The 26874-nt window shown below is 50.3% G+C and overlaps 1 protein-coding gene across 1 annotated transcript; it reads left to right on the forward strand.

Annotated features, from left to right (window-relative positions):
- Window positions 1–1438: 1438 nt before the first annotated feature.
- Window positions 1439–21455, forward strand: KCNJ3 (potassium inwardly rectifying channel subfamily J member 3; the record flags this gene model as incomplete). The annotated part of the gene is made up of 3 exons (XM_083864917.1): window positions 1439–2116; window positions 7120–7336; window positions 20869–21455. 3 exons carry the CDS (start codon window positions 1439–1441, stop codon window positions 21453–21455), a joined length of 1482 nt encoding a protein of 493 aa, XP_083721043.1.
- Between the last annotated feature and the right edge of the window lie 5419 nt (window positions 21456–26874).

A 26874-nucleotide genomic window follows, 5' to 3' on the forward strand; every position in this document is an offset into this window, starting at 1 on the left:
CCCAAACTGCTCCATCAATCCCTGTGTTTATCCGCATTTGGGGCTGATTTCCTGCCCCCAGTGCAGGATCAGGGCTGAGCTCTGGGCCTTCCCCTGGGGAGTGTCTGCCCGGCTGGGAGGGAGGGGCTGTGACCCCTCTGTGTCCTGGCACTGCTGGGGGGATCAAAACCTCTTAAAACCTTAAAATCGAATTCAATGAAGGTAAAAACAAAAGGGACAAAAGGGAATGGAACGGAATGGAATTGGGAATGGAATAGAATAGAATAGAATAGAATAGAATAGAATAGAATACAATACAATACAATACAATACAGGTGCCCGAGCTCCCCTCGGCCTCTCCCGGCTGGTTCTGCGGGAGCCGGAGCCCCTCGGAGGGGGGAGGAGGAGGAGGAGGAGGAGGAGGAGGAGGAGGAGGGAGGGAGCCCGGGGGAGGAGGACGGGGAGAGGAGGATGCTGAGGGGGGGATGATGAGCCGAGGATGATGGGCACGGTGATGATGGGGAGGAGGATGGGGAGGATGAGGATGGGCACGGTGACGATGGGGAGGATGATGGGGAGGATGAGGATGCGGCGCGGCGCGGGGCGGGCTGTGCGCGGGGTCGCAGCGCGTTGATGCGCGCAGGGTCAGACCGGGCGGGCGCAGGGGCGGCTCCGGGAGGTGTCACCGCGCGGGGAGTGGAGTGTCACCGCACGGAGTGTCACCGCACGGGGCGGGGCCGCCCTGCCCGGGGCCGCTGCCGGCGGCTCCGCGTGGGAAGAGGCGGCGGCGGCGCCGGGCGGAGGCTCCGCGGCCGCGGGGCCGGGCGGGCTGCGCGGGGTGTGCGGGGCGCGCAGGGCTGCGCGGGGTGTGCGGGGTGTGCGGGGTGTTTGCGGCTGTGCTGTGCGCTCGGGGCTGCGCTGTCTCCGCGGGGCTCAGCGGGGTTTTTGTGCCTGCGCCGTGCGCTCGGGGCTCAGCGGGGTTTTTGTCGCTGCGCGGTGTCCGCGGGGCTGAGCGGGGTGTTTGGGGCTGCGCGGTGCGCTCAGAGCTACGCGGTCTCTGCGGGCTGAGCGGGATTTTTGGGGCTACGCGGTCCCCGCGGACTGCCCTGGGTTGAGCGGGTTTTTTGTCCCTGCGCGATCTCCGCGGGGCTGCGCTGTCTCCACCGTCCCCGCGGGGCTGAGCGGGGTTTTGTGGCTGAGCGGGTTTCTGTGCCTGCGCTCCCCGCGGAGCCGAGCGGGATTTTTGTGCCTCCGCGGGGCTAAGCGGGGTTTTGTGCCTGCGCGGTATTTTTGGGGCTGAGCGGGTTTTTGTGGCTGCGCTCCCCGCGGGTCCGAGCGGTCTCTGTGTCCCCGCGGGGCTGAGCGGGGTTTTGGGGCTCAGCGGGGTTTTTGGGGCTCAGTGGGTCTCTGTGTCCCCGCGGGTCCGAGCAGGTCCCTGTCCCCCCGGGGCCGGCGGAGCATGTCGGCGCTGCGGCGCAAGCTGGGCGATGAGTACCAGGTGGTGAGCACCTCGGCCAGCGGCGCGGGCCTCCCGCCCCCGCGCAGCGCCCCGCGGGGGAAGCGCCAGCGCTTCGTGGACAAGAACGGCCGCTGCAACGTCCAGCACGGCAACCTGGGCGGCGAGACCAGCCGCTACCTGTCCGACCTCTTCACCACCCTGGTGGACCTCAAGTGGCGCTGGAACCTGTTCATCTTCATCCTCACCTACACCGTGGCCTGGCTCTTCATGGCCTCCATGTGGTGGGTGATCGCCTACATGCGCGGGGACCTGAACAAGGCGCACGACGACAGCTACACGCCCTGCGTGGCCAACGTCTACAACTTCCCCTCCGCCTTCCTCTTCTTCATCGAGACCGAGGCCACCATCGGCTACGGCTACCGCTACATCACCGACAAGTGCCCCGAGGGCATCATCCTCTTCCTCTTCCAGTCCATCCTGGGCTCCATCGTGGACGCCTTCCTCATCGGCTGCATGTTCATCAAGATGTCGCAGCCCAAGAAGAGGGCGGAGACACTGATGTTCAGCGAGCACGCCGCCATCTCCATGCGCGACGGGAAGCTGACGCTCATGTTCCGCGTGGGGAACCTCCGCAACAGCCACATGGTGTCGGCCCAGATCCGCTGCAAGCTGCTCAAGGTGGGGGCTCCCAAATTCCTGCCTGGAGTGATGGCCAGGGGGTGGTGGTGGTGGAGGGTCCATCCCGTGTGGAGATGGTCCCATGTTCCGCGTGGGGAACCTCCACAACATGGTGTTGGCCCAGATCCGCTGCAAGCTCCTCAAGGTGGGGGCTCCCAAATTCCCACCTGGAATGATACCCAAGGCAGTGGTGGAGGGTCTGTCCCACGTGGAGGTGGTGGTTGGGGGTGTGGGGGGTCTTGGTAGTGCTGGGGGTGGTTGGGTTTGGTGGCCTTGGAGGGTTTTTCCAGCCTCGGAAATTCCGTGAGGGCTTTGGTAGTCCTGGCAATGGTTGGACTCTGTGGTCTTGAAGGGCTTTTCCAGCCTCAGAAATACCTTGAGGGCCCTGGCAGTGCTGGGGATGGTTGGGATGGTGATCTTGGAGGGCTTTTCCATGGTTTTGGAGGCCTTCGGCAGTCCTGGGAATGGTTGGGATAGTTGGAGTTGATGGTCTTGGAGGGCTTTTCCAACCTCAGTAATACAATGAGGACATTGGCAGTGCTAGGGATTTTTGGCATGATTTGACTCCATGGTCTTGAAGGGCTTTTCCAACCTCAGAAATTAAATTCCATGAGAGGCCTTGGCAGTGCTGGGAATGATTGGAATGGTTGAACTCCATGGTCTTGGAGGGCCCTGGCAGTGCTGGGGATGGTTGGACTCCGTGATCCTGGAGGGCTTTTCCAAGCTAAACAATTCCGTGGCTCTGTGACAGACCCGTGGCCCCACTGCTGCTCCCCTGGGGACATCCCACCCCCTCTCCATGTCCCTGGAGCATCCCTGGCTCCTGTCCCGTGTCCCTGGGGCTTGGAGCAGCCCGGGCCATGGAAGGGGGCCCTGCCCAGGGCCGGGGGTAGCACTGGGTGATCCCAGATCGGTTTTTGGGTCCTGCTGCTGTTTCCTGGCACAGGAACATCTCCGGGAGCCTGGGGCTGCGGGCTCAGCCGTCAGCGCTGCATTCCCGAGCTCCTGGGAGATAATTCCTGCATTCAGCGCAGGATCGGGATGGATATTTATAGATTCCTATAAAATGCTCCATTTCCCTGACAAGGAAACCCTTTGTAGCTCCGAGCTTTCCCCGGGCCGGGAAGGAGGAGAAGGGTGTGGGCACAACCCGGAGCTTTTGGGGCCGCCCTGAGCCCGGCCAGGCTGAACTTTATTGCCCTGAGCTCCGGGGGGAGCGGAGTGCCGGGGGCAGACCGGGAACATCCCTGTCCTGGAGGGCCGGAATGGCCGGGCGAGGGAATGGGGAATGGGAATGGGGAATAGGGAATGGGAATGGGGAACGGGGAATGGGGAACGGGGAATGGGGAAATGGGGAACGGGGAATGGGGATATGGGGAATGGGGATATGGAGATATGGGGAATGGGGATATGGGGAATGGGGATATGGGGAATGGGGATATGGGGAATGGGGATATGGGGAATGGGAATGGGGAATGGGAATGGGGATATGAGGAATGGGAATGGGGAATCTGGGATGGGGAATGGGGAATGGGGAACGGGGAATGGGGAACGGGGAATAGGGAATGGGGAATAGGGAATGGGGAATGGGAACGGGGAATAGGGAATCGGGAATAGGGAATGGGGAGTGGGGAATGGGGAGTGGGGAATAGAGAATGGGGAATGGGAATAGGGAATGGGGAATGGGGAATGGGGAACAGGGAATGGGAATGGGGAAGGAGCCGGCTCAGGGGGAGTTTGCTGCATGCCGAGCATCCCACAGGGATCCCCCGGGAACTGGGGTGCCCCAGGGGGTGCTGAGCTGGGAATGGGGTGTCCTGTCCTTGGGATGGGTGTCCTGTAGGGATTGGGGATGTCCTGCAGGGATTGGGGTGTCTTGTCCTTGGGATTGGGGTGTCCTGTCCTTGGGATGGGTGTCCTGCAGGGATTGGGTTTTCCTGCAGGGAATGTGGGCCCCTCAGGATGTGGGTGCTGTGCAGGGAATTGGGGTCCCCATTCCCGGGATAATCCCCTTGGATTCCCCCCATGCTCCCCCAGCAGCCCCAGGGCCGATGCTCAGCCCCGTGGGAGCTCCTGCAATTGTCCTGTTCTCCCAAATTCCCATTTCCCGTGGGATTTCAGCACCAGGACTGGCCCAGCATTGGGGTCCCCTAAACCCTGAGGGAGCCTGTGCCTGAAAGAGAGAAAGAATTACTAAAAAACTCCCAAAATTGCTTTAAAAATATGGGAACTATTATATTATAAATATTGCTTGTTAAAAATTATTCTAAAATAATTTATTTATTATAAAAATAAAATTATAAGTATTGAGTATAAATATTATTTATATGTTATGTCTAAATAAAATATTTATATTATATTTTTATAATAATAAATATATATTATATAATAAATATATAATTTATATATTATAAACATAATACCCTCCATTTATATAACACACAGTCATAAATATTTATATTTACCAATATATAATTTATACCGTTTATTTTTAAATATTTAATAATGTGTACATATATCTTTACATACCATATAAATATATTTAAATAATTTCATATATTTCAAGCGAGAAAAGATCAAAAATGAGTCATTTCTAGTCCAGCATTTGAAAAATCCTTTTTTTTTTGTCTCTGGAAGTGCCAGACGGGGAATTTTAGAAGTTGGAGCTTCAAACTTACCGTGGCTCCCAAAGAATTCCCTGGATTTGAAATATGGGAAAGGAAAGGTTTGTGCTTGGAAGAAAAGCAGAGCTGGGCCAGATCTCCTGGGGGGAAAAATAGTGGGAAAAAGGATAATTAGAAGGAGAAAAGGAAAAAAAAGGAAAAACAAGGGAAGAGCAAAATAAAAGGGGGAAAAGGGAAAATAAAAGGGAAAAATAAAAAACAGAGGAAAGGAAAAATAAAGGGAAAATAAAAGGAAACAATAAAATGAAAAAAGAAGAAAAAGGAAAAATAATTTAAAAATGTAAATAAAAGGAAAGGGAAAATGAAAGGAGGAAAAATTTTAAAAAGGGTGAAAAAAGACCAAAAAGGAATAAAAGATAAAGGGAAGAAGAGGGGAAAGGGAAAATAAAAGGGAAAAAATAAAGGAAAATAGAAAAAAAGATAAAAGCGAGGAAGGGAAAATAAAAGGGACCCACCGGGGGAGAACAAGAGGAAAACTAAAAAAAATGGGAAAAGGGAAAATAAAAGGAAGAAATAAAAAGGAAATAAAAGGAAAAAAGAGGGGAAAAGGAAAACAAAAAAGAAGAGGAAGAGAAAAAAGGAAAAAGGGGGGAAGGAAACCAATAAATGGGAAAATAAAGAGGAATTGCAGCAGGGAGAGCCATCCCCGTGCCCAGGGCACTGCCCAGCCGGGCTGGAATTCCCAGCTCTGGGATTGGGGCAGGAATTTGGGAATTCCTCCCTCCCGGGATGGGTCTCACCTGTGGCAGGGCAGGGGAGGCTCAGATTTCCTTTGGGAAAGGTTTTTGTTCTGGAAAAGGTTCTTTTCCTGCAGAACTGAGTGGAATTAACAATCCCAATCCACGGAGGAAATGAAATATTCCTTTATTTGTCCTGCTGAGCTCAGGCCTGGAGCAAAACCAGCCCCAAAGCCTTAGAGTGGGAAATCCCTGCAAAGCCTCTTTTGTAATGGGAATTTTGGGATTTTTGGGGATTGGAAAGAGCTTGGCTGTCTCTCAGAATTCCTGAGTTTTCCCCCTCATCCCTCGGAGCAAAGGAGCCACTCGGGGTTAATTCCTTTGTTCCCTCTGGAATCCCCTGGGGTCAGATTTTTAAAATTTAATTTGGTTTCTCTGGGTTTGAGCTCTGGAATTCCATCCAAATTCCCCGGGAGCAGCTGGGAGTGTGTGAGATCCCAGCTGGATCCGGGGCCACCTGGATTCCTGCAGCTGTGGCACTGCAGGGCTGGGCTGCATCCCTGGGAATTCCGGGATCCAGGGCTGGGCTGCATCCCTGGGAATTCCGGGATCCAGGGCTGGGCTGCATCCCTGGGAATTCCGGGATCCAGGGCTGGGCTGCATCCCTGGGAATTCCGGGATCCAGGGCTGGGCTGCATCCCTGGGAATTCCGGGATCCAGGGCTGGGGCTGGGCTGCATCTCTGGGAATTCCGGGATCCAGGGCTGGCAGTGAGGGAATTTCACCTGGAGTTGGGCTGGATGTGAGGAAAAATTGTTTTTTCCCATGGGAGGGGAGAGGAGAGTCAGGCATTGGCACAGCTGCCCAGGGCAGGGATGGAGCCAAAATCCTGGGAGGATTTCAGAGCCTGGGATGGAGCCACATTCCCATAGGGATATCGGAGTCTGGGATGGAGTCACAGTCCCGGGGGGATTTCAGAGCCTGGGATGGAGTCACAGGGATTTCAGAGCCTGGGATGGCATCACATTCCCACAGGGATTTCAAAGCCTGGGATGTGGCCCTTGGGGACCTGGGGCAGTGCTGGGAATGGATCTTGGAGGGCTTTTCCAACCCAAACTTTCTGGGATTCCTGCCCTGCCCCTGTTTTCCCTGGACTGGCTGCATCTCCACCTCGTCCCAATTTCCGGTGCAATCCCAGAACATCCCAGAAGGTTTGGGTGGGAACAGACCTCAATCCCATCCCATGGGCAGGGATTCCACCATCCCATGGGCAGGGATTCCACCATCCCGTGGGCAGGGACTCCACCATCCCATGGGCAGGGATTCCACCATCCCATGGGCAGGGATTCCACCATCCCATGGGCAGGGACTCCACCATCCCATGGGCAGGGACTCCACCATCCCATGGGCAGGGATTCCACCATCCCATGGGCAGGGGTTCCACCATCCTGTGAGCAGGGATTCCACCATCCCATGGGCAGGGATTCCACCATCCCATGGGCAGGGATTCCACCATCCCATGGGCAGGGACTCCACCATCCCGTGGGCAGGGACTCCACCATCCCATGGGCAGGGACTCCACCATCCCAGCCAGCCTTGGGCAGGATGAGCAGCTCCAATCTCTCCATCCTTGTCCCGCACAGTCCCGGCAGACCCCGGAGGGAGAATTCCTGCCCCTGGACCAGCTGGAGCTGGACGTCGGCTTCAGCACCGGGGCTGACCAGCTCTTCCTGGTGTCCCCGCTGACCATCTGCCACGTCATCGACTCCAAGAGCCCCTTCTACGAGCTGTCCCAGCGCAGCATGCACACCGAGCAGTTCGAGATCGTCGTCATCCTCGAGGGCATCGTCGAGACCACGGGTCAGTGTCCGCGGGGTCGGTGCGGATGGGATACCCATTCCCTGATGGAGTTGGGAAATCCTCTCCGTGATCCTCCTTGGGGTTGTTGGCGCTTCTGGAGGGGGTTTGAGGCAGGTGGAGTTGGGGTTTGCTCCAAGAGGGGTTTGGAGGTGGGTTTCTCTCCAAGGGGATGGGGTTTGGGGTTTGGGATGTGGGATTTTGGAGTTAGGATGTGGGATTTGGGAATGTGGGATTTGGGGTTGGGGAATGTGGGATTTTGGGGTTGGGGAACATGAGATTGTGAGGTTGAGGATGTGAGATTTTGGAGTTGAGAATGTGGGATTTGGGAATGTGGGATTTTGGGGTTTGGGGATGTGGGATTGTGAAGTTGAGGATGTGGGATTTTGGGGATGTGGGATTTTGGGGTTTGAGAATGTGGGATTTTGGAGTTTGGGATGTGAGATTGTGGTTGGGAGATTTTGGGGTTGGGGGTGTGAGACTTTGGGGTTTGGGATGTGAGATTTTGGAGTTTGGGATATGGAATTTTGGGGTTGGGAATGCAGAGCTCCCGGCTGGGCTGAGCTGCTCCTGCCTTTCCCAGCTGTTGGATGTTCAGGATAACTTTGATCCCGTTTTGGGCCCTGTGGTGGATCCCAGTGTTCCCATCCTGCACTCCCAGGGCAGGAGAGCAAATCCAGAGAGAGGGAGGGGAATCCTCTGTGTGATTCCCTAAAACCCTCTGATACTTCCCTAAAAACACCTTGATATTCCTCTAAAAACTCCCTGATATTCCTCTAAAAACTCCTTGGTATATTTTCATAAAGACTCCCTGATATTTCCATAAAAGCCCCTCCAATACTTCCCTAAAAACTCCCTGATATTTCCCTGAAAATTCCCTGACACTTCCTTAAAAACCTCCTGGCAGTTCCCTAAAAACTCCTTGATACTTCCCTAAAAATACCCTGATATTTTCATAGAGACTTCCTGATATTTCCCTAAAAACCCCCTGTGACATTTCCATAAATCTCCATATTTCCCTAAATCCCTCTGACACTCCCCTAAAATCTCCTTGATATTTCCCTAAAGACTCACTGATACTTCCCTAAAAAAATAATGATATTTCCATAAAAATACCCTGGAAAACTTGCAGGCCTGACCTGCAGACCAGGTCTCACAGATTTCTTGTTTTTATTCCTCAAAAAAATCAATTCCAAACAAAATGAGGGAAGAAAAGCTCATTTGTAAATAACTCCTGGAATTTTAAACCCCAGATTTGTTTTGGGAAATAATATTGACCTGGAAATTATACAGGGAATGGGCAAAAAGAAAAATAATAATAATAAAAAGGGAATTTCTGGGTCTCTACAGCCTAATTGGGATAAGGTTCCAAATGTGGTGACCTATTTTTTGGGAGCCGAGCTGAAAATTGGGCAAAATAGAGCAAAAATGTGCCGGATTTGGATAAAACAGGAGGGAATGAAAGGGTTGGGAAGGTGGAAAAAGCCTCCAGTGGGAGCAGAGGGAAGGGGAGGAGAGGGCAGGGCTGGGTTTGAGGGAAGAGCTCACCCAGGGGATGCTGTGGGATTAAATCCTCCAGAAATCCCAAATTCTCATCTCAATCCCAGGGTTTTCCCAGGAAATGCTGCATTTCCCCTCCCATCCTTCACCTGCAAGGGCAGAGCTCTGGGAAAAGCAGAATTTCCCTGTGGGAATGTGCTGTGATCCATGTGCAGACACTGTGGAGAAATGTGGATAAATGTGCATCAAATACTGACAATAATGACAGGCTTTTCCTGTGGGAAGCTCCCAGGGAATTCCAGGGAGGGTCAGGAGCTCCCAGTTTCCCTCCTCCCTGCAGGAATTCCAGGAAATTCCCCGCAGAAAAGGGGAAATCTCCTTTTCCTGCCTGGATGGAGCTGCTGATCCTCCCTGGAATTCTCTGGGAGCTCCTGACCCTTCCTGGAGTTCCCTGGGATCTTCTGATCCATCCTGGAATTCTCGGGGGAGCAGCAGGGCTGAGCTGAGCTCTCCTCCCCACATTCCCTTAGGGAATTGTCTCCTCTGAATTTTAGGAGTCACTCCAGGCCAAGGGTGATGGAGGTGATTCCTTGGGATGGGTTTTAACTAGAAGAGGGAAGATTGAGGTGGATATTGGGAAGGAATTCCTGGCTGAGCTGGAATTCCCAGATTTGCTGTGGCTGCCCCTGGCTCCCTGGAATGTCCCAGGCCAGGCTGGAGCACCCTGGGACAGTGGGAGGTGTCCCTGCACAGCTGGAATTCCATTAATCCATGAGGGAAGAGCTTTTCCAGCATTTCCTGTCCCCAGGACCCTTTGGGTGCTCCATGTCCATCATTCCCTTCCCCCTGCCAGGATTTCCCCCTCCCATCCCCCTGACAGAACAGGGATGGTGGGAATCTGCTCATCCCCAAAAAAAACCCCAAGGATGGATTTAATTGCAGTAATTACAGGGAATGGCTCCCCTTGGATTCCAGGACTCCAGGACCTAAAATCCCTGCTCTGAGCTGCCCCAGTCCCAGCCCCCAGGAGCCCCCTCTGGCCCTGGGGTTGTTCCCATTTTTTGGAGCCTTTCCCCATTGGAGATGTGCCAGTGGCTTTCCAGCCCCCGGAGCTGGTGATGATTCCAGGGCTCAGAGCTGATCACTCCCGGTTATTTGGGGTGTTTTTCCACCCCTCCTTTATTAGCATAGCCTGGAATTGGGAAGAACATCCCAAGGGTTTGTTTTCCAAACCTTTTTCATTCCTCATTTCCCATTGTTGGGGTGGAGAATTGGGAGCCCTGTTGTCAGCAGAGCTCCCTGGAGAGAGAATTTGACTTTCTGCCTGGATTTTCCTGCTGGGATTTGCCTCTGGATATGTTTGGGATTATGTAACCCTTCCTAACTTTGTGTTATCCTGCAATTTATTGATTGCAGAATAAAATTCCTGAAAAAAAAACAAAAAACAAACCATTGATGTGAATCTGAAGCAGACAAAGCCCTGCAGGAATGGTTTGTGCATCCCCTTTTTCCAAACTCATTAAATTTATTTTGGAAACCTCTTCCCGTGATTTGCTGATTAAAGAACCCCAGAGCCTGCCAGGCTTTTTAATTAAAGAACCAGGGATGGCATCAAAGGCCTTCTCCTCTGCTTTTGCTTTTAAAAACATGAAAAAAACTGGAATTGTGGAAGGGTGAGCTCAGAATGCAGCAGCCTGAGGGGATAAAGAGATGGGACAGAGTGAAAATCACCAGGATTCTGATAGTCCCATTTAAAATGGGATTTTTTTGGGGGGTGTCTGTTCTGTTTTTGGGGTCAGTGAGAAACTTCAATGCAAATTCAGCAACTCGCAAGGTGGAGGATAAAATCCCACAATTCTGGAATGGTTTGGGTTGGAGGGGACCTTTCAAGGTCAATTTATTTACCATTATGAATTATTATTTATTACGAATATTATTATTTATTATTTATCATCAATATTATGATTCATATTTTATTATGAATAATGATATTTATTAAATCAAGATTCCTGTTTTATTACAAATACAATTTATTATGATATTTATGATTTTTTCACCTTTCCATTCAGATTTTGGGAAATTTTTTTTGCATGTGTTGAATGGGAAGGCGACAGGAAAAAGAAGATTCAGCACTTCACATATTGAAAGTGGCTTCAAATTTGCATTTATTTAAGTTTAAATATTTTTTCAGCACAGCCTGAGCACGATAAAATATTCCTTTAAAACTCTCAGGGCTGAACATTGCACAGATCTTTCCCCAGTGCTGCCCTTATAGGAAATCTGCCAGTGGAAAATCCAATATTTGCTGGTCCCGTGGACCAACACGTTTGGCTCCAGCAGATCCAGGATTTCCTGGGGTTGGGACCTTCAGCTCCAGCCTCTTTCTGCCTCCCTGGAGCTGGAAAAGGGGGAAAAAAAGGGATTTTTAAAGGTGAGGAAAAGGTGGAACGTGCTGGGAAATGCAGGGAAGTGTCTGGTGGGAGAGAAGAGTTTGGGAATAACAAACCCCTGGAATGTCCCAGGCCAGGCTGGGACAGTGGGAATTGTCCCTGGAAGGGGATTTCAGGTCTCTCCCAGTCTGGGGTTCTGGGATCCATCCCTTACATAACCTTTATCTTGGATAACACTCCCTCCTCCTACCTGAGGCAGCAATTCCCCAAATCCCACATTTCTCTGCATCATCAGGCCTTCCCTGCTCCCTCCTTTCCCCCTGAGATCTCTTTGGAAACCCAAAAGAGTTTGTCTCAGTTTGCAGCTGGCACAAAACCAGCTGGGGTTTAGGCTTTGCTTTGAGCCTGCTCAGAGTCCCTGGGCTGGTCTGGAGGGGAGGGTTGAGAGAAGAGCTCTGGTTTAGCTCTGGTTACACAACCGAGGCTGCTGTGAGCTGATGGTGAGTGAAAAGTGATGGTAAAAGGGGCTGGCAGCAGGAGGGGGACAGGCCTGGCCTGGGGGACATGGCAGGAGAGGCATCCAAATGTCAGGAGGAATTGGGGATTTACTGAGGGGAAAGCTGGGAATGTTCCCCTGGAGAAGGGAAGGCTCCAGGCAGAGCTGGGAATGTTCCCCTGGAGAAGGGAAGGCTCCAGGCAGAGCTGGGAATGTTCCCCTGGAGAAGGGAAGGCTCCAGGCAGAGCTGGGAATGTTCCCCTGGAGAAGGGAAGGCTCCAGGCAGAGCTGGGAATGTTCCCCTGGAGAAGGGAAGGCTCCAGGCAGAGCTCAGAGCCCCTGGCAGGGCCTGAAGGGGCTCCAGGAGAGCTGCAGAGGGACTGGGGACAAGGGCTGGAGGGACAGGACACAGGGAATGGCTTCCCACTGCCAGAGGGCAGGGCTGCCTGGGACATTGGGAACTGGGAATTCCTGCCTGGGCTGCAATTCCCACATTTGCTGTGGTTGTCCCTGCATTCAGCACTGGCAGGATAATAAAAAAGAACAAACAAAGAAACAAACAATTGTGCCCCCAGACATGAAAATGCTCCACAGAGTCGATTTATCTGGGGATTTATTGATTGTGGAGCAGAGCTGGGTCAGCCCTGTCTGGGCTGGGATCACCCTGAGCTTTCCCTGCTCCTGGATCTGCCCTGCCCCTCCTGCCCAAATTCCTGCTGCTGTTGTCGGTTTGTTCCCTTCACTGCCTGGGAGGACTCGCTCTGCTTGGGGTTGTCAGGAAGGATAAGGACTCAAGGACAAGAGGGATGGCTTTAAACTGAAGGATTGGGGTTGAGTTAAATGGGAGATTGGGGAGGAATTCCTGGCTGGGACAGAATTCCCAGATTTGCTGTGGCTGCCCCTGGATCCCTGGGAAGTGTCCTGGGCCAGGCTGGATCACCCTGGGATGGTGTGGGGTGTCTCTGGGTGGGCTGGGATGGGATTTAAGGTCCTTTCCCACCCAAAGCACTCCAGGATTCCAGGATCTCCCCTGTGGCTGCACTCAGGAATCAGAGGTCTGGAATTAATGACCCCTACTCCCCATCACCACCCCCATGGGATGGGATGGGATGGGATTTCAGGTCCCTTCCCAGCCAGCCCCCCCTGGGATTATCTCGGTGTGTTGATTTCCCCCAGGAATGTGTCTCCAGGAGGCAGATTTAGGGAATGCCCCTCCTGGGGTGGCCCTGAGGCAGCAGCTGAGCTCACCTGGTAATTAATTCATCAGCAGAAGCGCCTGGAATTAGAGCTGTGCTCCAGGAGAGGCGCCTAATTGGGAGTTAATGGCTCATTAGTGCCGAGCAGCTCAGGCTGAGAGCCCCGACAACACAAACAGAGCAATTAATGATTTCAGGGGGTTGGGATCCACCAGCCCAGCCCGGAGAGCACCGAGTGGGGCAGGGCCAGGTGTGTTTGGGGGGCTCTGGGAATTCCCTTTGGAATGTCCTTTGGGATATGGAAGGGTTGGGATTGATGGGGTGGGGTGGCTGCTTTGGGGCTTCCTCACTGCTCATCCCAAAATTGGGCAGCTGGGGATGAGATGGGGGTGGAAAAAGATGGGGAAACAACCAGCAGTGGCTCCTACCCAGAAAGGTTTAGGGAGGTAAATGACAGAATTAATTTCAGGGTGGGAAGGGATCTCAGAGCCCATCCCAGTCCACCCCTTTCCACTTATCCCAGAGGGCTCCAAGTCCCACCCAACCTGCCCTTGGACACTTCAGGGATGGGAAAGGGGCTCCAGGAGAGCAGGAGAGGGACAAGAAGTGACAGGACACAGGGAATGGCTTCCCACTGCCAGAGGGAAGGAATTCCTGGGTTTGAGGCTGGGGAGGCTCTGGCACAGGTTATTCCATGGGTGGTTAATCCCTGGCAGTGTCCAGGGCCAGGCTGGAGCAGGGGAGGGTGTCCCTGCCCATGGCAGGGTGGGATGAGATTTAAGGTCCATTCCCACCCAAGCCAGGCTGGGATCCTGCAGCCCAGCAGGATTTTTCCTGGAAGCAAAGCTTCCCTGACTTTTGGGATGGGAAAAGGCAAAAGACCTCAGCCAGAATTCCCAATCCCATAAATCCTCAGCCCCTTCTAAAACCTTCAGGGAAAAAAAAAAAAAAAACAAAAAAAAAACAAAAAAAGGCACCATTTGCCCTAAAATGGCCAAAAGGCTCCAGCCTTGGAGGCTTTTAGGGCAGCCTGGGGAGAGCTAAATCAGCACGATGGGGATGGCAGGCAGGGCTGGGATGTAAAATTAGAAACCCCTGGCAGGCATGTGGGTATTTATTTGTGCAGCTCAGGAATAACGAGGCTGCTGGATGCCATCACCTCACCAGGGGAGATTTACCCTCCCTGGCTGCGGGGGCAGGATGGGGATCACCTCCTTCCCTCCCTCCCTCCCTCCCTGCTGCAGGAAATGATTCCCCTGTGCCACCCCGGGGGCTGAGCCACAGGGAGGGAGCAGCAGCCAGTGACTCTGAGCCTCATCTGCCCCTGCTGCAGGAAATGTGGGGTCTGGGGGATTGAGGATGGTTATCCAGGTGTTTGGGGAAGTTTGGGGATGCTGCAGGAAATGTGGGGTCTGGGGGTTTGGGGATGGTTATCCAGGTGTTTGGGGAGGTTTGTTCCCCTCCAGGACAGGTTTGGGATTTATTTTTTTCCTAAGGGAAAAGGTTTTCCAGGTTTTCCAAGTTGGGAAGGTCCCAGTGAGGTCTTTGCTCACTGAATGGGAAGGGGGAGCTGCCCCATCCCTGGGAGTGCTCCAGGCCAGGCTGGACCAACCTGGGACAGTGGGAGGTGTCCCTGTCCCCAACATATAATTAATAACATATTTAATATCCTGATGGGATTTAATGCCCTTCCCAAGCCAAACCACACCGTGAGTGGTTCACATTCCATGATATTTGTACCTATTTTTATCTCCACGGCCCAGCAAGGAGCCTGTGGGTCCCTGCAGAGCCTTTTGCAGCCCCCAAATCCAGCCTGGCAGGCGATCCTCCAGGGCTGACAGCCCTGCTCCTGTCTTTGCTGGGGATCTGTGCTCTCCTGGTGGCAGGCAGGGAGTGTTTGTCAGCTCCTCCCTCCCCTGCCTGCCACAGTCTATGTTTAGCTCAAGGGATGTGGTGTTGGAGCTGTGCAGGGACCTGAAATACACCACAGGAGGGGCTGGGGATAACGGGAACAGGGATGTTCCCAGCGCCAGATGGTGCAGGTGAGGATGGAGAAGGTGCTGGAGCAGAGCTCAGCAGCTGCCAGGGGCAGGAGGAGCCCTCAGAGCAGGAGTTTGGGGTTCTCAGGGCTGCCAGGGGATGGTGAGCCCCTTTTCCAGGCTCTGGGGTCATCCCCTGGGGACACCCCTGGGAGTGCAGTCTGTGCTCTCCAGGAATTTTAAATATTGGGATGCTGGATGAGGTTTGTGTAGGATTGTGGAATATCAGAGCTGGGAGGGACTCACAGGGTGATGGATCTGCACAGACACCCCAAAATCCCACCCTGGGAGTGGTGTCCAAACACTCCTGGAGCTCTTGGGAATGTGCCCCTTCCCTGGGCAGTGCCCAGCACCCTCTGGGGGAAGAACCTTTCCCTGAAATCCAACCTAAACCTGCCCTGGCACAGCCCCAGCTGTTTTCCCTCTCCCATCATTGATTTTGGGGGGTCTCTCCCTGAATCCCCTGGCCAGGCTGGGGCTGCAGTGAGGAGCAGGGATGGGGATTGCAGAGCAGCTCTGCTGGGAGCAGCTCTGGGGGTGAAGGGGTGACCTCAAAACGTTCCATGATTTAAAGACCCCCAAAAAAATCAATCCCTGTGTCAAACCAGCAGCACTAAACCCCCAGGGGTGATTCCCAAACCCAGCTCTGTGCTAACCATGGAACCCCAGGCTGGTGTGGGTGGGAAGGGGCCCTAAAGCTCCTCCAGCTGCACCCCCTGCCTTGGCCTGGGACCCCTTCCCCTGCCCCATCCAGCCTTGGGCACCTCCAGGGATGGGGATCCCACACCTTCCCTGGACACTCAGAGGCTGATGATCCCTCTCTGGTGTTGGCACAGATTATTTCCAGCTCACCAAGTGGCTGCTGCCTTTCTGTTCTATTTTACATCAGTCTCCCAACCCTCCACTTTCCACACTCAGGGAACGTCCCCCCAAATCCTGGAGGGCAGGAATGCTCTGCCTGTGTGTCCCCCACTGTCCATCCCCAGTAAATTGTCCCTCTCCATGTGGAAGGAGGTGGATTTTCCAGCCAGGGAGGCGTCTCTGGGTGCCTGGGGCTGTTCAGGGCTGCAGAGGGAGGGAAGCTCTATTTTGGTGCAGAGCCCATATGGCCGGGTGGGTGTTTGGAGGGGAGGGGAGGGCTGGGCTCAGCCTCACTGCAAATGTTCTCCTTTGGAGAGCAGGAATTTGTGTCAATTGATTTTTTTTTTTTTTTTTTAAATTTTTTTTTTATTTCCCCTCTCTTTTCTCACTGATTCCCCAGCTTCCCTCAGGTGTTGCTCTGACCTGCCCCAATCTCCTGGGATTTAATCTCCTTTCTCTCCACGGCTCTTCCCCATCATTCCCAACATGGAGCTGCAGATGAACCCCCTTGTTTCCACTTTGGAGCCCTGAAAAACCCCTTTTCTCCATGAAAAGCAGAACCAGCTCCTCTTTTTTAGGAAAATCCCTGTGAGACCATGGAGTCCAACCATGCCCCATGTCCCCACATCCACACCTGGAATTCCTGCAAGGATGGGGCTGGCCAGGCCTTTCCATGGAGGAGTTTTTTCCTCCCAGATTTTCTGTGGCTGCCCCTGGATCTCTGGAAGTGTCCCAGGGATCAGGGACAGGCTTTGGAGCAGCCTGGGGCAGTGGGAGGTGTCCCTGCCCATGCCTGATCCTGAATTTCTCTCCCAACCCAACCCACTCTGGGATTCTCTGTCCAGCATACGGAATATTTTCACAGGGGCTGCGCTGTCAGGAAAAACCTGGGAACACTTGAGGCTGATGGGAGCTCTGCAAAGCATCCACTGAGTTTTTCCAGGGCTTGGCTGGGCAATTCCAACCCCAATTTTTACCCAAACCCCTGGGAATATCCCCGTCTGAGGAAAAAGGATCCATTGCCCTCCTCCCTCCATCCATCCCTTTCCTCCCAGGTTTTCCCAGCAGGATCAGGGAGTGAAATCCTGCCCTTAGTCAATCCCAGGCGGGTGGGAGGGGGATGCTGCAGACCTGGGGATGTGGCAGATGGTTCTGGGAGAGGAACCTGCTCCAAGGACGGGCCCTGACACATCCCAGCCCTGGGGAAGGGGAGCAGAGCACACCCTGGGGTTGGGATTTAAAAAAAAAAAACAACACTAGGAGAGGATAAAAATAGCAGGGCAGATTCTCTCAGCCAGGATTAATTATGGCGTGGAGTGTGTGATAATTGTGTGGAGTGTTTGATGCAGATCCTGCCTCTGCTCTCCCAAAAGGATGGAAAACTCTTCTCCAGCAGAAAATTTCATTTTCCCCTCTTTTTTTTTTTTTTTTTTTTTTTTTTTTTTTTTTTTTTTTTTTTTACAAAAAAACCTGAGGTTCCTCACCTGCATTGCTGGGAGCAGGAGCAGGATGTGCTTTCCTCTGCTGCTTCCATGGGATTTTTGGGAACCTGCCGTGGTTTGGGCTGAGGATGGTCCTGGCAGTGACCAGGATGAGCTGCTGGGGCTGCCAGGGAAATCTGGGGGGGTGAGGGATTGAAAAGGTGCCCCTGGATGAGGCCTGGCTGATAAGGAAAATACCTTTGGTGTCCTGGCTCTGTTTAAATGTCAGGAATGCTCAGGGAGGACAGTGGGAATAAGGCAGGAGATATTTATGGAATGGAGATAAACAGCCTGGGTGGATTGAGGAGAGCAGGGCAGGAGCCTGGGATTGAGAAATAAAATATTTGGGATAAAACCCAGGACAGAAGTGTGGGATCAGGGAATGGTTTGGGCTGGAAGGGATCTGAGAGATTCTCTTGGTTCCCTTTTGCACACAGACTTCCTGTGTTAAACCTCTGGGTGTTGGAATTCCCAGGGATTGAATTCCCAGATTTGCTGTGGCTGCCCCTGGGAGTGTCCCAGGCCAGGCTGGATGGAGCAGCCTGGGATAGGGGAAGGTGTCCCTGCCCTTGGTCTTTAAATGGTCTTTAATCATCTCCCAGCCCAAATAATTCTGGGATTCTGTGCTGTTTTCATGGATTCATGAAGGGGTTTTGTGGTTGGTACCTTTAGGACACATTTTGTGTTTTCCATTTCAGGAAATGCTGTATATATATATGTGTGTATATATATATATATATATATATATATTTTCTCTTTAACCAAAATGGGTTTTTATGGAAAAAAATCCTCTCAGGGAACAATTCCCAGTTCCGAATCTCCCAGCCAGCCCTGCCCTCTGGCAGTGGGAATTTCCCAAGATTCTGCTGATTCGTTTTTCCATGGTAATAAATTTGGTACAAAATTTCTCCCTGGAAAGGCAGGAGGGGGAAACAGCCCTTGGGACATTGCCATGGGATTGCCTGGGGTGGGAATGGGGATGCAGAAGGGGATGGATACAGAGGAGGATGGGGATTGGGATGTTGTTGGGGATTGGAATGTGAATTTGAGTGGGAATTTAGATGGGGATGGGAATGCAGATGGAGCTGGGTCTGGAGATGTGGATGCAGAAGGAGATGGGAATGTGGATGTGGCACAGAAGGGGATGGGGGTGTGGATGCAGATTGGGATGGGAATTTGAATAAGAATTTGGATGGAAATGTGAATGTGGATGGATCGAGGTCTGGAGATGGGGATGCAGATATGGATGGGAATACAGATGGGGATCTGGATATGGATTCAGATGGGGATGCAGATGCAGCTATGGATGCAGATCTGGATGGGGATGTGGATATGGATTCAGATGTAGATGGGAATGTGGATACGGATGCAGATGGGGATGCAGATGTGGATATGGATTCAGATGAGAATGGGGATATGGATTCAGACATGGATGAGAATGGGGATATGAGTACAGATGTGGATATGGATTCAGATGTGGATACAGATGTAGATGGGGATGTGGAAATGGATTCAGATGTGGAATCCCACGTTCAGTCCCTAGGGAGGTCCCAGTCAGAGTCAGGGCTGAGGCACAGAGGGGAAGCTCTGGGATCTGCTGCTGGAGCTGCTCCTGAGCAGCTGCAGGTGAAGGGCACAGCAGGAATTTGAACTCACTCAAATTGCCATCTCTCTCAGAACTGCAGGTTTTTCCTAAACCCTTTAGGAATGGGATTGCTTCCTCTCCCCTTCATTAACAGGAACACCTGGGTCTGGGTGAAAATCCCTTGGGAAGTACCAAAGGTGTCCTGGGTGAGGCCGTGGGGCAGCTCTGGGTGTCTCCTGCAGCTGTGAGCCCTCCCTGGCAGTGGGAGCAGCATCCAGTGCCCAAATCCCTGGATTCATATTTTCCTCCTGAGAGATAAAGTGGGAAACAGAGTTTTGTCTTGTGATCAGCAGCAAAGCCAGCACCGATTCCATCAGAAGGATAAACTGGATAAACTGGAATTTTCCTGGCTGTGTGTGTGTCACATCCCATCCCACTCCCCCTCGCTGCTGTTTTTCCTGTGCCTTCCCAAGTTCCTTCCCTTCCCTCCTGGCTCCTGGAGAGCGAGGCAGGGGATGTGTTTGCAGAGGTGGATGGAGCTTCCTGAAACCCAAATGTCACATTTCCACTTGGCTGCGCCAGGAGCAAATGGCACCGTGATTCTATTTACAGATTTTTCTACAGAGAGTGGTTAAAAATAATAATAATAATAATGATTATTAAAAAAAAAAAGAGCTGGATTTCTTCTGGAAGCCTCCAGCAATCCATGAGCATCATCTCCCTCTGATCCCCAGGGGTCACCAGGGTGGCCAGGTCTGGTGTTTGAGGGGACTTTTCTCCATGGTGAAGGGCAGTGCTCTGCCTCTTAGTCACGGATTTTATTCCCTGGCAATCTTCAGGAGCTGGAGCCCAGCCTGGCAGCGATGGATGTGGGGGCAGATTGCTGCTTTGAGGCCTTTGAGGAGGAATAAATGCATTTTGTAGGACTTGCTGCTGGGTTGGATGTGCTGGTGAGGGGCTGGTTTAGTGTGTGTTCATGAGGGAAATATGGAATAATTTAGGAATGCTTTAGGATCTGGCAGCAGGACCTGCACAAAGGGTCTGTAAATGTGTGGGAAATGGATTTGTAGGGAATTCTCACAAGGCTCACTTGGTTTTGTGCATCTGTGTGCAAACTCTGAGATAAAATACCCTGACTTAGAAAGGCCACGGGATAGGACAGACCTTGTTGAGAGAGAAATGGAACTGGAAACAAGTTTCTAATGAGGGCCTTGCAAACAGACCAGGTATTTTTGGGAAATAGAACTATGAAAGATGTATTGTAGCAGGACCCACGTGGGGTATTTTTAGATAACTGGCTTTAAGGCATTAGCAGCATGATGTGGCAAAAGCTGATAGGCCAAAAATTGATTAAAATTAGTATTGTAATTAGGAAATAATTTGGGTTCTGATTGTGATGGCATGAGTTGTAACATCTGTATTGTCTCACCCTTCACACGAGACTGAAAATGGAATAAAATCTTTTAAAATGCCTCTCAGGAGCCCCATCTCTGGGTCAGAAAAAGGGTTTTTCCAGCAAATATGGGGTTGAGAAATCCTCAGTTCTGCCCCTTCCGCTGCTGTTGGCTCCTTTCCCCTTGGGAACAACGATTTAACAGCTGTGGAATCCTAAAATCATGGAATCCTTATGGAAAAGGGAAAGACCTTTGAGGCATCAGGTCCAACCATCAGGCAGTGCCACCATCCCACACCCCCAGTGTCACATCCACAGGGCTTTGAAATCCCTTCAGGGACGGGGCCTCCAGCACTGCCTTGGACAACCCTTTCCATCCATGAAGGAATTTTCCCTCATATCCAACTAAACCTCCCCTGGCGCATCGTTTCCTCCAAACAAGGGCAGGCCACTGCTTTTTTTTTTTTTTTGCTTTTTTTTAAAATACATTTAAACCCATAAAATCCCTTTCATGGCATTGCTCCAGGATCTCTGTGCATCCCCCAGTTCCCTGGTGGGATGGGTGGAAGCTTTTCCCTCCCGTTCTCCTTGCAGGGATGACGTGCCAAGCCCGGACGTCCTACACGGAGGACGAGGTGCTCTGGGGCCATCGCTTCTTCCCGGTGATCTCCTTGGAGGAAGGGTTCTTCAAGGTGGATTACTCCCAGTTCCACGCCACCTTCGAGGTGCCCACGCCGCCCTACAGCGTGAAGGAGCAGGAGGAGATGCTGCTCATGTCCTCGCCCCTGATCCCGCCCGCCGTCAGCAACAGCAAGGAGAGGAACAACTCCGTGGAGTGCCTGGACGGGCTCGACGAGGTGGGCACCAAGCTGCCCTCAAAACTGCAGAAAATCACCGGGAGGGACGACTTCCCCAAAAAACTGCTCAGGATGAGCTCCACCACCTCGGAGAAGGCCTACAGCATGGGCGACCTGCCCATGAAACTCCAGCGCATCAGCTCGGTGCCCGGCAACTCCGAGGAGAAGCTGGGCTCCAAGACCACCAAGATGATGTCGGATCCCATGAGCCAGTCGGTGGCAGAGCTGCCCCCCAAGCTGCAGAAGCTCTCGGGGGGCGGCGGGAGGATGGAGGGGAACCTCCCGCCCAAACTGCGCAAAATGAACTCGGACCGTTTCACATAACGCGCCGCGCCGGGCTGGGGGATCCCACAGGCTGGGGGGCACCCATGGGGGCTGCCGGGGGGCTCGGGGCTGTCCTGGAGCCGGGATGGACTCGAGGGAGCCGGGATGGGCTGGGGAGAGCCGGGATGGAGCCGGTGTTCCATCCGGGAGGTGAGAACATCCCGCGGGGTTCCCGGCCAGGGCCGCGTCCTGCGGGATCCGGCGCATGCAATAACAGTGTGCAAACTCTGCATTAGTCCTTGGCATGACTCCTCCTGTATTTATACTCTTGTATCCCCCAAAAAACCACCACGCAGAGGGGCCCTTCCTGCCCCTGTGTTCCCCAGGGAATAGGGACGACGTGGAGCTTGCGGGGTGAGTTGGACTGGAGTTGAAGAGTTTGGGGTTTTTTGGTTTTTTCTTCTTCATGCTGCGGGTTGTGATTTGCTCACCCAAAGTTGTTTGCTGCATGTGGTTTTTTTTTTTTTCTTCCTCCAAGGAGGTGTTTTTAGTTCACTCCTCACACCAGATCTGCTCGCCTTAAGTCCACTGCTGGTTTCTAGTTTGCTTTCAGGTTTGTTGGGGTTTTTTTTTGGGGGGAGGCGGGGAGTTGTTCCCTGTGTCAAAACCACTGGGGAAAAAAAAAATAAAAAAATCTGTATTTCATCAGGCTTTGTTTAGAGAAAAAACTTGTGTTCTTAAGCCTGGGCAAAGCGATAAATAAATGACTCAAGTTCACACTTTAGGTACAATTAGTAACATTTTAATAAAACCTTTGCGGTTTCTATGTGGAAGAAAATCAGCAGGACGTGCCTGGTGTCTCCTGTGGCTGAAAAGAGCTGGCTGTGCCCAAACAGGCTCTGCTGTTGGGGGATCTGCACCCCAAAAGCAGAGCCCTGATTGCCCCAATCCCTCGGGGCTGGGTTTCCCTGCCAGGCAGGGGAGGTGGCCCCAGGCCGGGACCTCCTCGTTCCTCGCTGCTTTTCGTGGTGAAAACCTTGGTTTGGTTTGTGGTCAGACCAAGGTTTGGCCTCGTTCTGAGCTGAAGGTCACCCTGGGCCTTTCAGAACAAGTCCAGTGCTGGATGAATGTTGAAATGCTGGCGTTGGTTCCTCTCTGGTTGTGTTTGGGTTTCCTTTGCCCACCTGGTTTGGGATCACCCAGGGTGGGCTCTGTACTGAGCCCTGGAGCTGCTGGAGCCTCTCCCCAAAACCCAAAAGGGTTGAGGTGCCCTGGGCTGTGTTTGGGGCCTTCCCAAAGGCTCCTGGAGGAGGTTTGGGGTAGATGGAGGGATGGGTGGGTAGGAAAGGTGGAGCTTTTTGTCTTCTTTTCTGTCAGAGCTGGGATTAAACGCTCAAGAGACGAATTTTGTGTTCGGACTCAGATGTTTATTAATTCCTATCCCTGTTACAGTCTCACAGATGTGAGTTCTGGCTAACAAAGTAGAAAATGCTCCTGTCTCTGTCTCTTTCCAAGGCCTTTTAAGGACAAATTGTCCAATTATGAAATGACACCTCAATTATTTTTACTTTTAACCCAATAACCAACCACCCCTGGCCCACAATGCAGATTTTTCTACCCAATTACAAAACACCACCCAAACATTGAAGAAGAAGAAGGTGAAAAAGAAGGACTCAGCCTCACCTAAAACCCTTATCTTGCTTTATATCTATATTACTCTATTCTAAACCCTTAAACTCTAAGTTCCCACCCTGTGACATCACACACTTCTATCCAAACCCCACACCCACAATCCCAGGGCTGTCACTCAATTTTGGGAGCCTTTTCCAGGGCCCCAGGTCAGTGCAGTGTTTGCTGGCTCCTGCCCCACCCTGCAGCCCTCCAGCCCTGCTGGGTGATTAATGACAGAGCTGGTGGGTTTTGAGGACAGAACTGGGATTTTTTGGAGGCTGGCAGGGAGCAAGGGCTCCGGCACTGCTGGAACTGGCCCAGCCACAGATTCCCTGCAAGTGTCAGTGTGTGACTGTCACTGTGTTCCTGAGGACTTTGGAAAATGCCCAGAGTTTGTGCCATGGTTTATCCTGATATTATTATTTTCTTATTCTAATTCTATTGTTTTTTCCTTATTTGATTTTGTTTCTTAACTTATTCTTATTCCTACTCTTATTCTATTCTAATTCTTCCTATTCTTCTTATTCTTCTTTCTATTCTAATTCTCTTTCTTTATTCTATTATTATTATTAACCCATTACTATTCTATCCTTTATTCTGTTCTTTACTCTATTTTTTATTCCTATTCCATTCTTATTCTGTTCTATTTTATTCCATTCTCTATCCTACTTTATTCTACACCAATTCTCTTACTCTATTTCCTATTCTTATTCTTGATCTATTTTTATTCTTATTCTCTTCTTAATATATTCTATTTCCTATTCTAATTCTTGAGCTGGTCTTGTTCTAGTCTGTATTAACTCTATTCTAACTTTAATTCTATTCTGATTTTAATTTTTAATTCTCCTCTATTTTCTCTTTTCTCTATTCTATTCTATTCTATTCTATTCTATTCTATTCTATTCTATTCTATTCTATTCTATTCTATTCTATTCTATTCTGTATTTTCTCCTTTATATTTTCTATTTTCTATTCTATTTTCTCTCTTTCCTCTTTTCTCTTTTCCTATCCTATCCCATTTTATCCCGTTGTATTTCCTGACTCTGGCACAGCAGCCCGGGGGGAATTTGGGGTCCCCCCCCCAAATCCAATGGAAAACATTCCATGGAGAAGAACTGGAGCTGGAAAAAACCCTCCAAAAACCCCCCACGGAAATGGGGCAAAAACTGGGAAAGGAGCCTCACTTAATCCAATTAATGAAATAAAAATAGGAAGTTGGGATTACCTGGAAAATTCTGGTTTTTAAATGAGAACGTGCCAAACAAAGCAAATATTATGGGAATTATTGCTGTGGTAAAACCCAGTCTGGGTGCTGCAGGGGCTGCATTGTTGGATTTTAATTTTAATTTTAATCCCGTCCCTGCTGGCTGCAGAATTCCCGAGGTTTGTGCCGGGACTGAGGTCCAAACACAGCCACCAATCCATAGTTATTTATTTCAGAGACTTTATGGTGTTCATATTTAATTTCTATGGTGTGTTCACTTGATTTTAATTAATTAATGAACATCTGACCCCGGGCCTTGCTTCTGCTCATTAAAAAGGACTGTAATTAACGCTGACTGATTGATTGATTATTGATTGATTGATCGATTGATTGCACAGCCGGTCTGTGTTCTCTCCTGCTGAATTCCCGCTTGGATTCTCCTGGAAATTGTAAATATTTCAATTAAAATAAAGGAAATAAAAGCGTTTTTGGGGCATGCAGCGTCTCCCTGGGTAAATACTGAAGTTTGGTTTGGGTTCTGCAGTAGAACCAAGTCCTGGATTAAGGTGCAAAGCTCAGCTTTGTTCAACTGCCCCAAAATGGTTTTAAGGATTTTATCACTTGTCTTTCCCTCTTTTGTCACTTCAATAAAATTATCGATAATAAACTCTGCCATTTCCTCCTCTCACCTTTGGGGGGCTGGGGAAAATCAAAGTTTCTTTGCTCCAAAAAGCAGCAAAAAAATGAATCCTGGGTTGGGTTGAGCTGAGTTTTAAGGTCTGTGAGGTCCTTTAGGAAAAGCCTTTCCCGGCCCATGGAAAATGGGAATTTTCATTGTTGTCTCCCAAATCCAGCCCCAGGGATCCACAGGAGCTGTCAGAGCCCTGCCAGGGATATAAATATATATCCCTGAATAAATATAAATATACTGAATATAAATTTAGTGTCAAATATGAGCTTGACTGGGAATTTTAGTGGTGGGCACCAGCAGCACTTGGTGAGAATAATAAATATAAATATAAATAGTTAATAATGAATTAATTCTATAATATATAATATCTCAATGTAAATTTGAGGTCTGAGTGGAAATTTTAGTGGTGGGCACCAGCACTTAGGAAGCAAAATAATAAAAATATTATTAATAATAATGAATATAAATATACCAAGAATAATATAAATATATATATAAACTGAATTTAATAATAAATAATAGGATGTATAGTATCACAAAATATAAATGTAACAACAACAATAATAATATAGACCTATATATAATTTGAATTTGTTAATAATAAATAAATAATAGGATGTATAGTATCTCAATATAAATTTGAGGTCTGAGTGGAATTTTTAGTGCTGGGCACCAGTACTTGGGAATCAAAATAATAATAATAATAATAAAAATAAAAAAAATAAATATAGCAACAACATAAATACAATTTGTTATAATAAATAATATAATACAATACTATATAATATAATATATATTATACTATATTATATTAAAATATCACTATTATGTAATATACTAATATATAATAGTGATATATAATCTATATCACGATATAACTATAGTAATAATAATACAATAATATAATATTAATACTGTTAAGAATAGTAATAATTAATAATAATAATAATAATAATAATAATAAGGGTATTAAAGCCCTGCTAATCCAGATTTACTCCCCATTCCCAAAATCTTGTGTTTATTCCCTGCTCGGATGTTTTGGGGCTTTGGGATGCAGATCCCTGACCCCAATGTTCCCTGCAGGAAAAGGAGCCCCAGCAGCACAAGGGATAAAAAACCCAAATTCTCCCAAGGCTGGGACAAAATCCAGTGTCGGGGTGGATTTTATCCGTCCTGGATTTTATCCTCAGGATGAGGCTTGGGATGAAGAATAGGAACAGAAAGAATAGAATATAGATAATAATGGAAAATAAAGATACAATAGTAAATAATAAATAGATCCAAAGACATATATAATATACTCTATTAATAAATATATTAATATATAGTAAATATATGATAAATATATTATTAAATGTATGATAAAACATATTAAACATGTAATAACATATAGATAATATAGGAGAATTCCTGAGGGAGATGGGAAAGGGCTGGAGAATTCCTGAGGGAGATGGGAAAGGGCTGGAGAATTCCTGAGGGAGCTGGGAAAGGGCTGGAGAATTCCTGAGGGAGATGGGAAAGGGCTGGAGAATTCCTGAGGGAGATGGGAAGGGGCTGAGCCTGGAGAAAAGGAGGATCCAGAGGGATCTTTTCCCTCTCTGGAATTCCCTGCCAGGAGGGCACAGCCGGGGGGGATTTGGGATCTGCTCCAGGGAACAGGGACAGGAGGAGAGGGAACGGCCTCAGGCTGGGCCAGGGGAGCTCAGGGGGGAGATTTGGGACAATTCCATCAGGAAAAGGGGCTCAGGTGGAATCCCCATCCCTGCAGGGATTTCCCAGCCCTGTGGATGTGACACTGGGGACACGGGACAGTGCTGGGGATGGTTGGACTCCGTGATCTCCAAGAGCTTTTCCACCCTAAACCTTTCTGGGATTCTCTCTGTAGGATCACCTCAGGGATTTTCCTTGTCCTT

The sequence above is a fragment of the Zosterops lateralis genome (assembly GCF_965231275.1).
Source record: "Zosterops lateralis genome assembly, chromosome: 7".
Lineage (NCBI taxonomy): Eukaryota > Metazoa > Chordata > Aves > Passeriformes > Zosteropidae > Zosterops > Zosterops lateralis.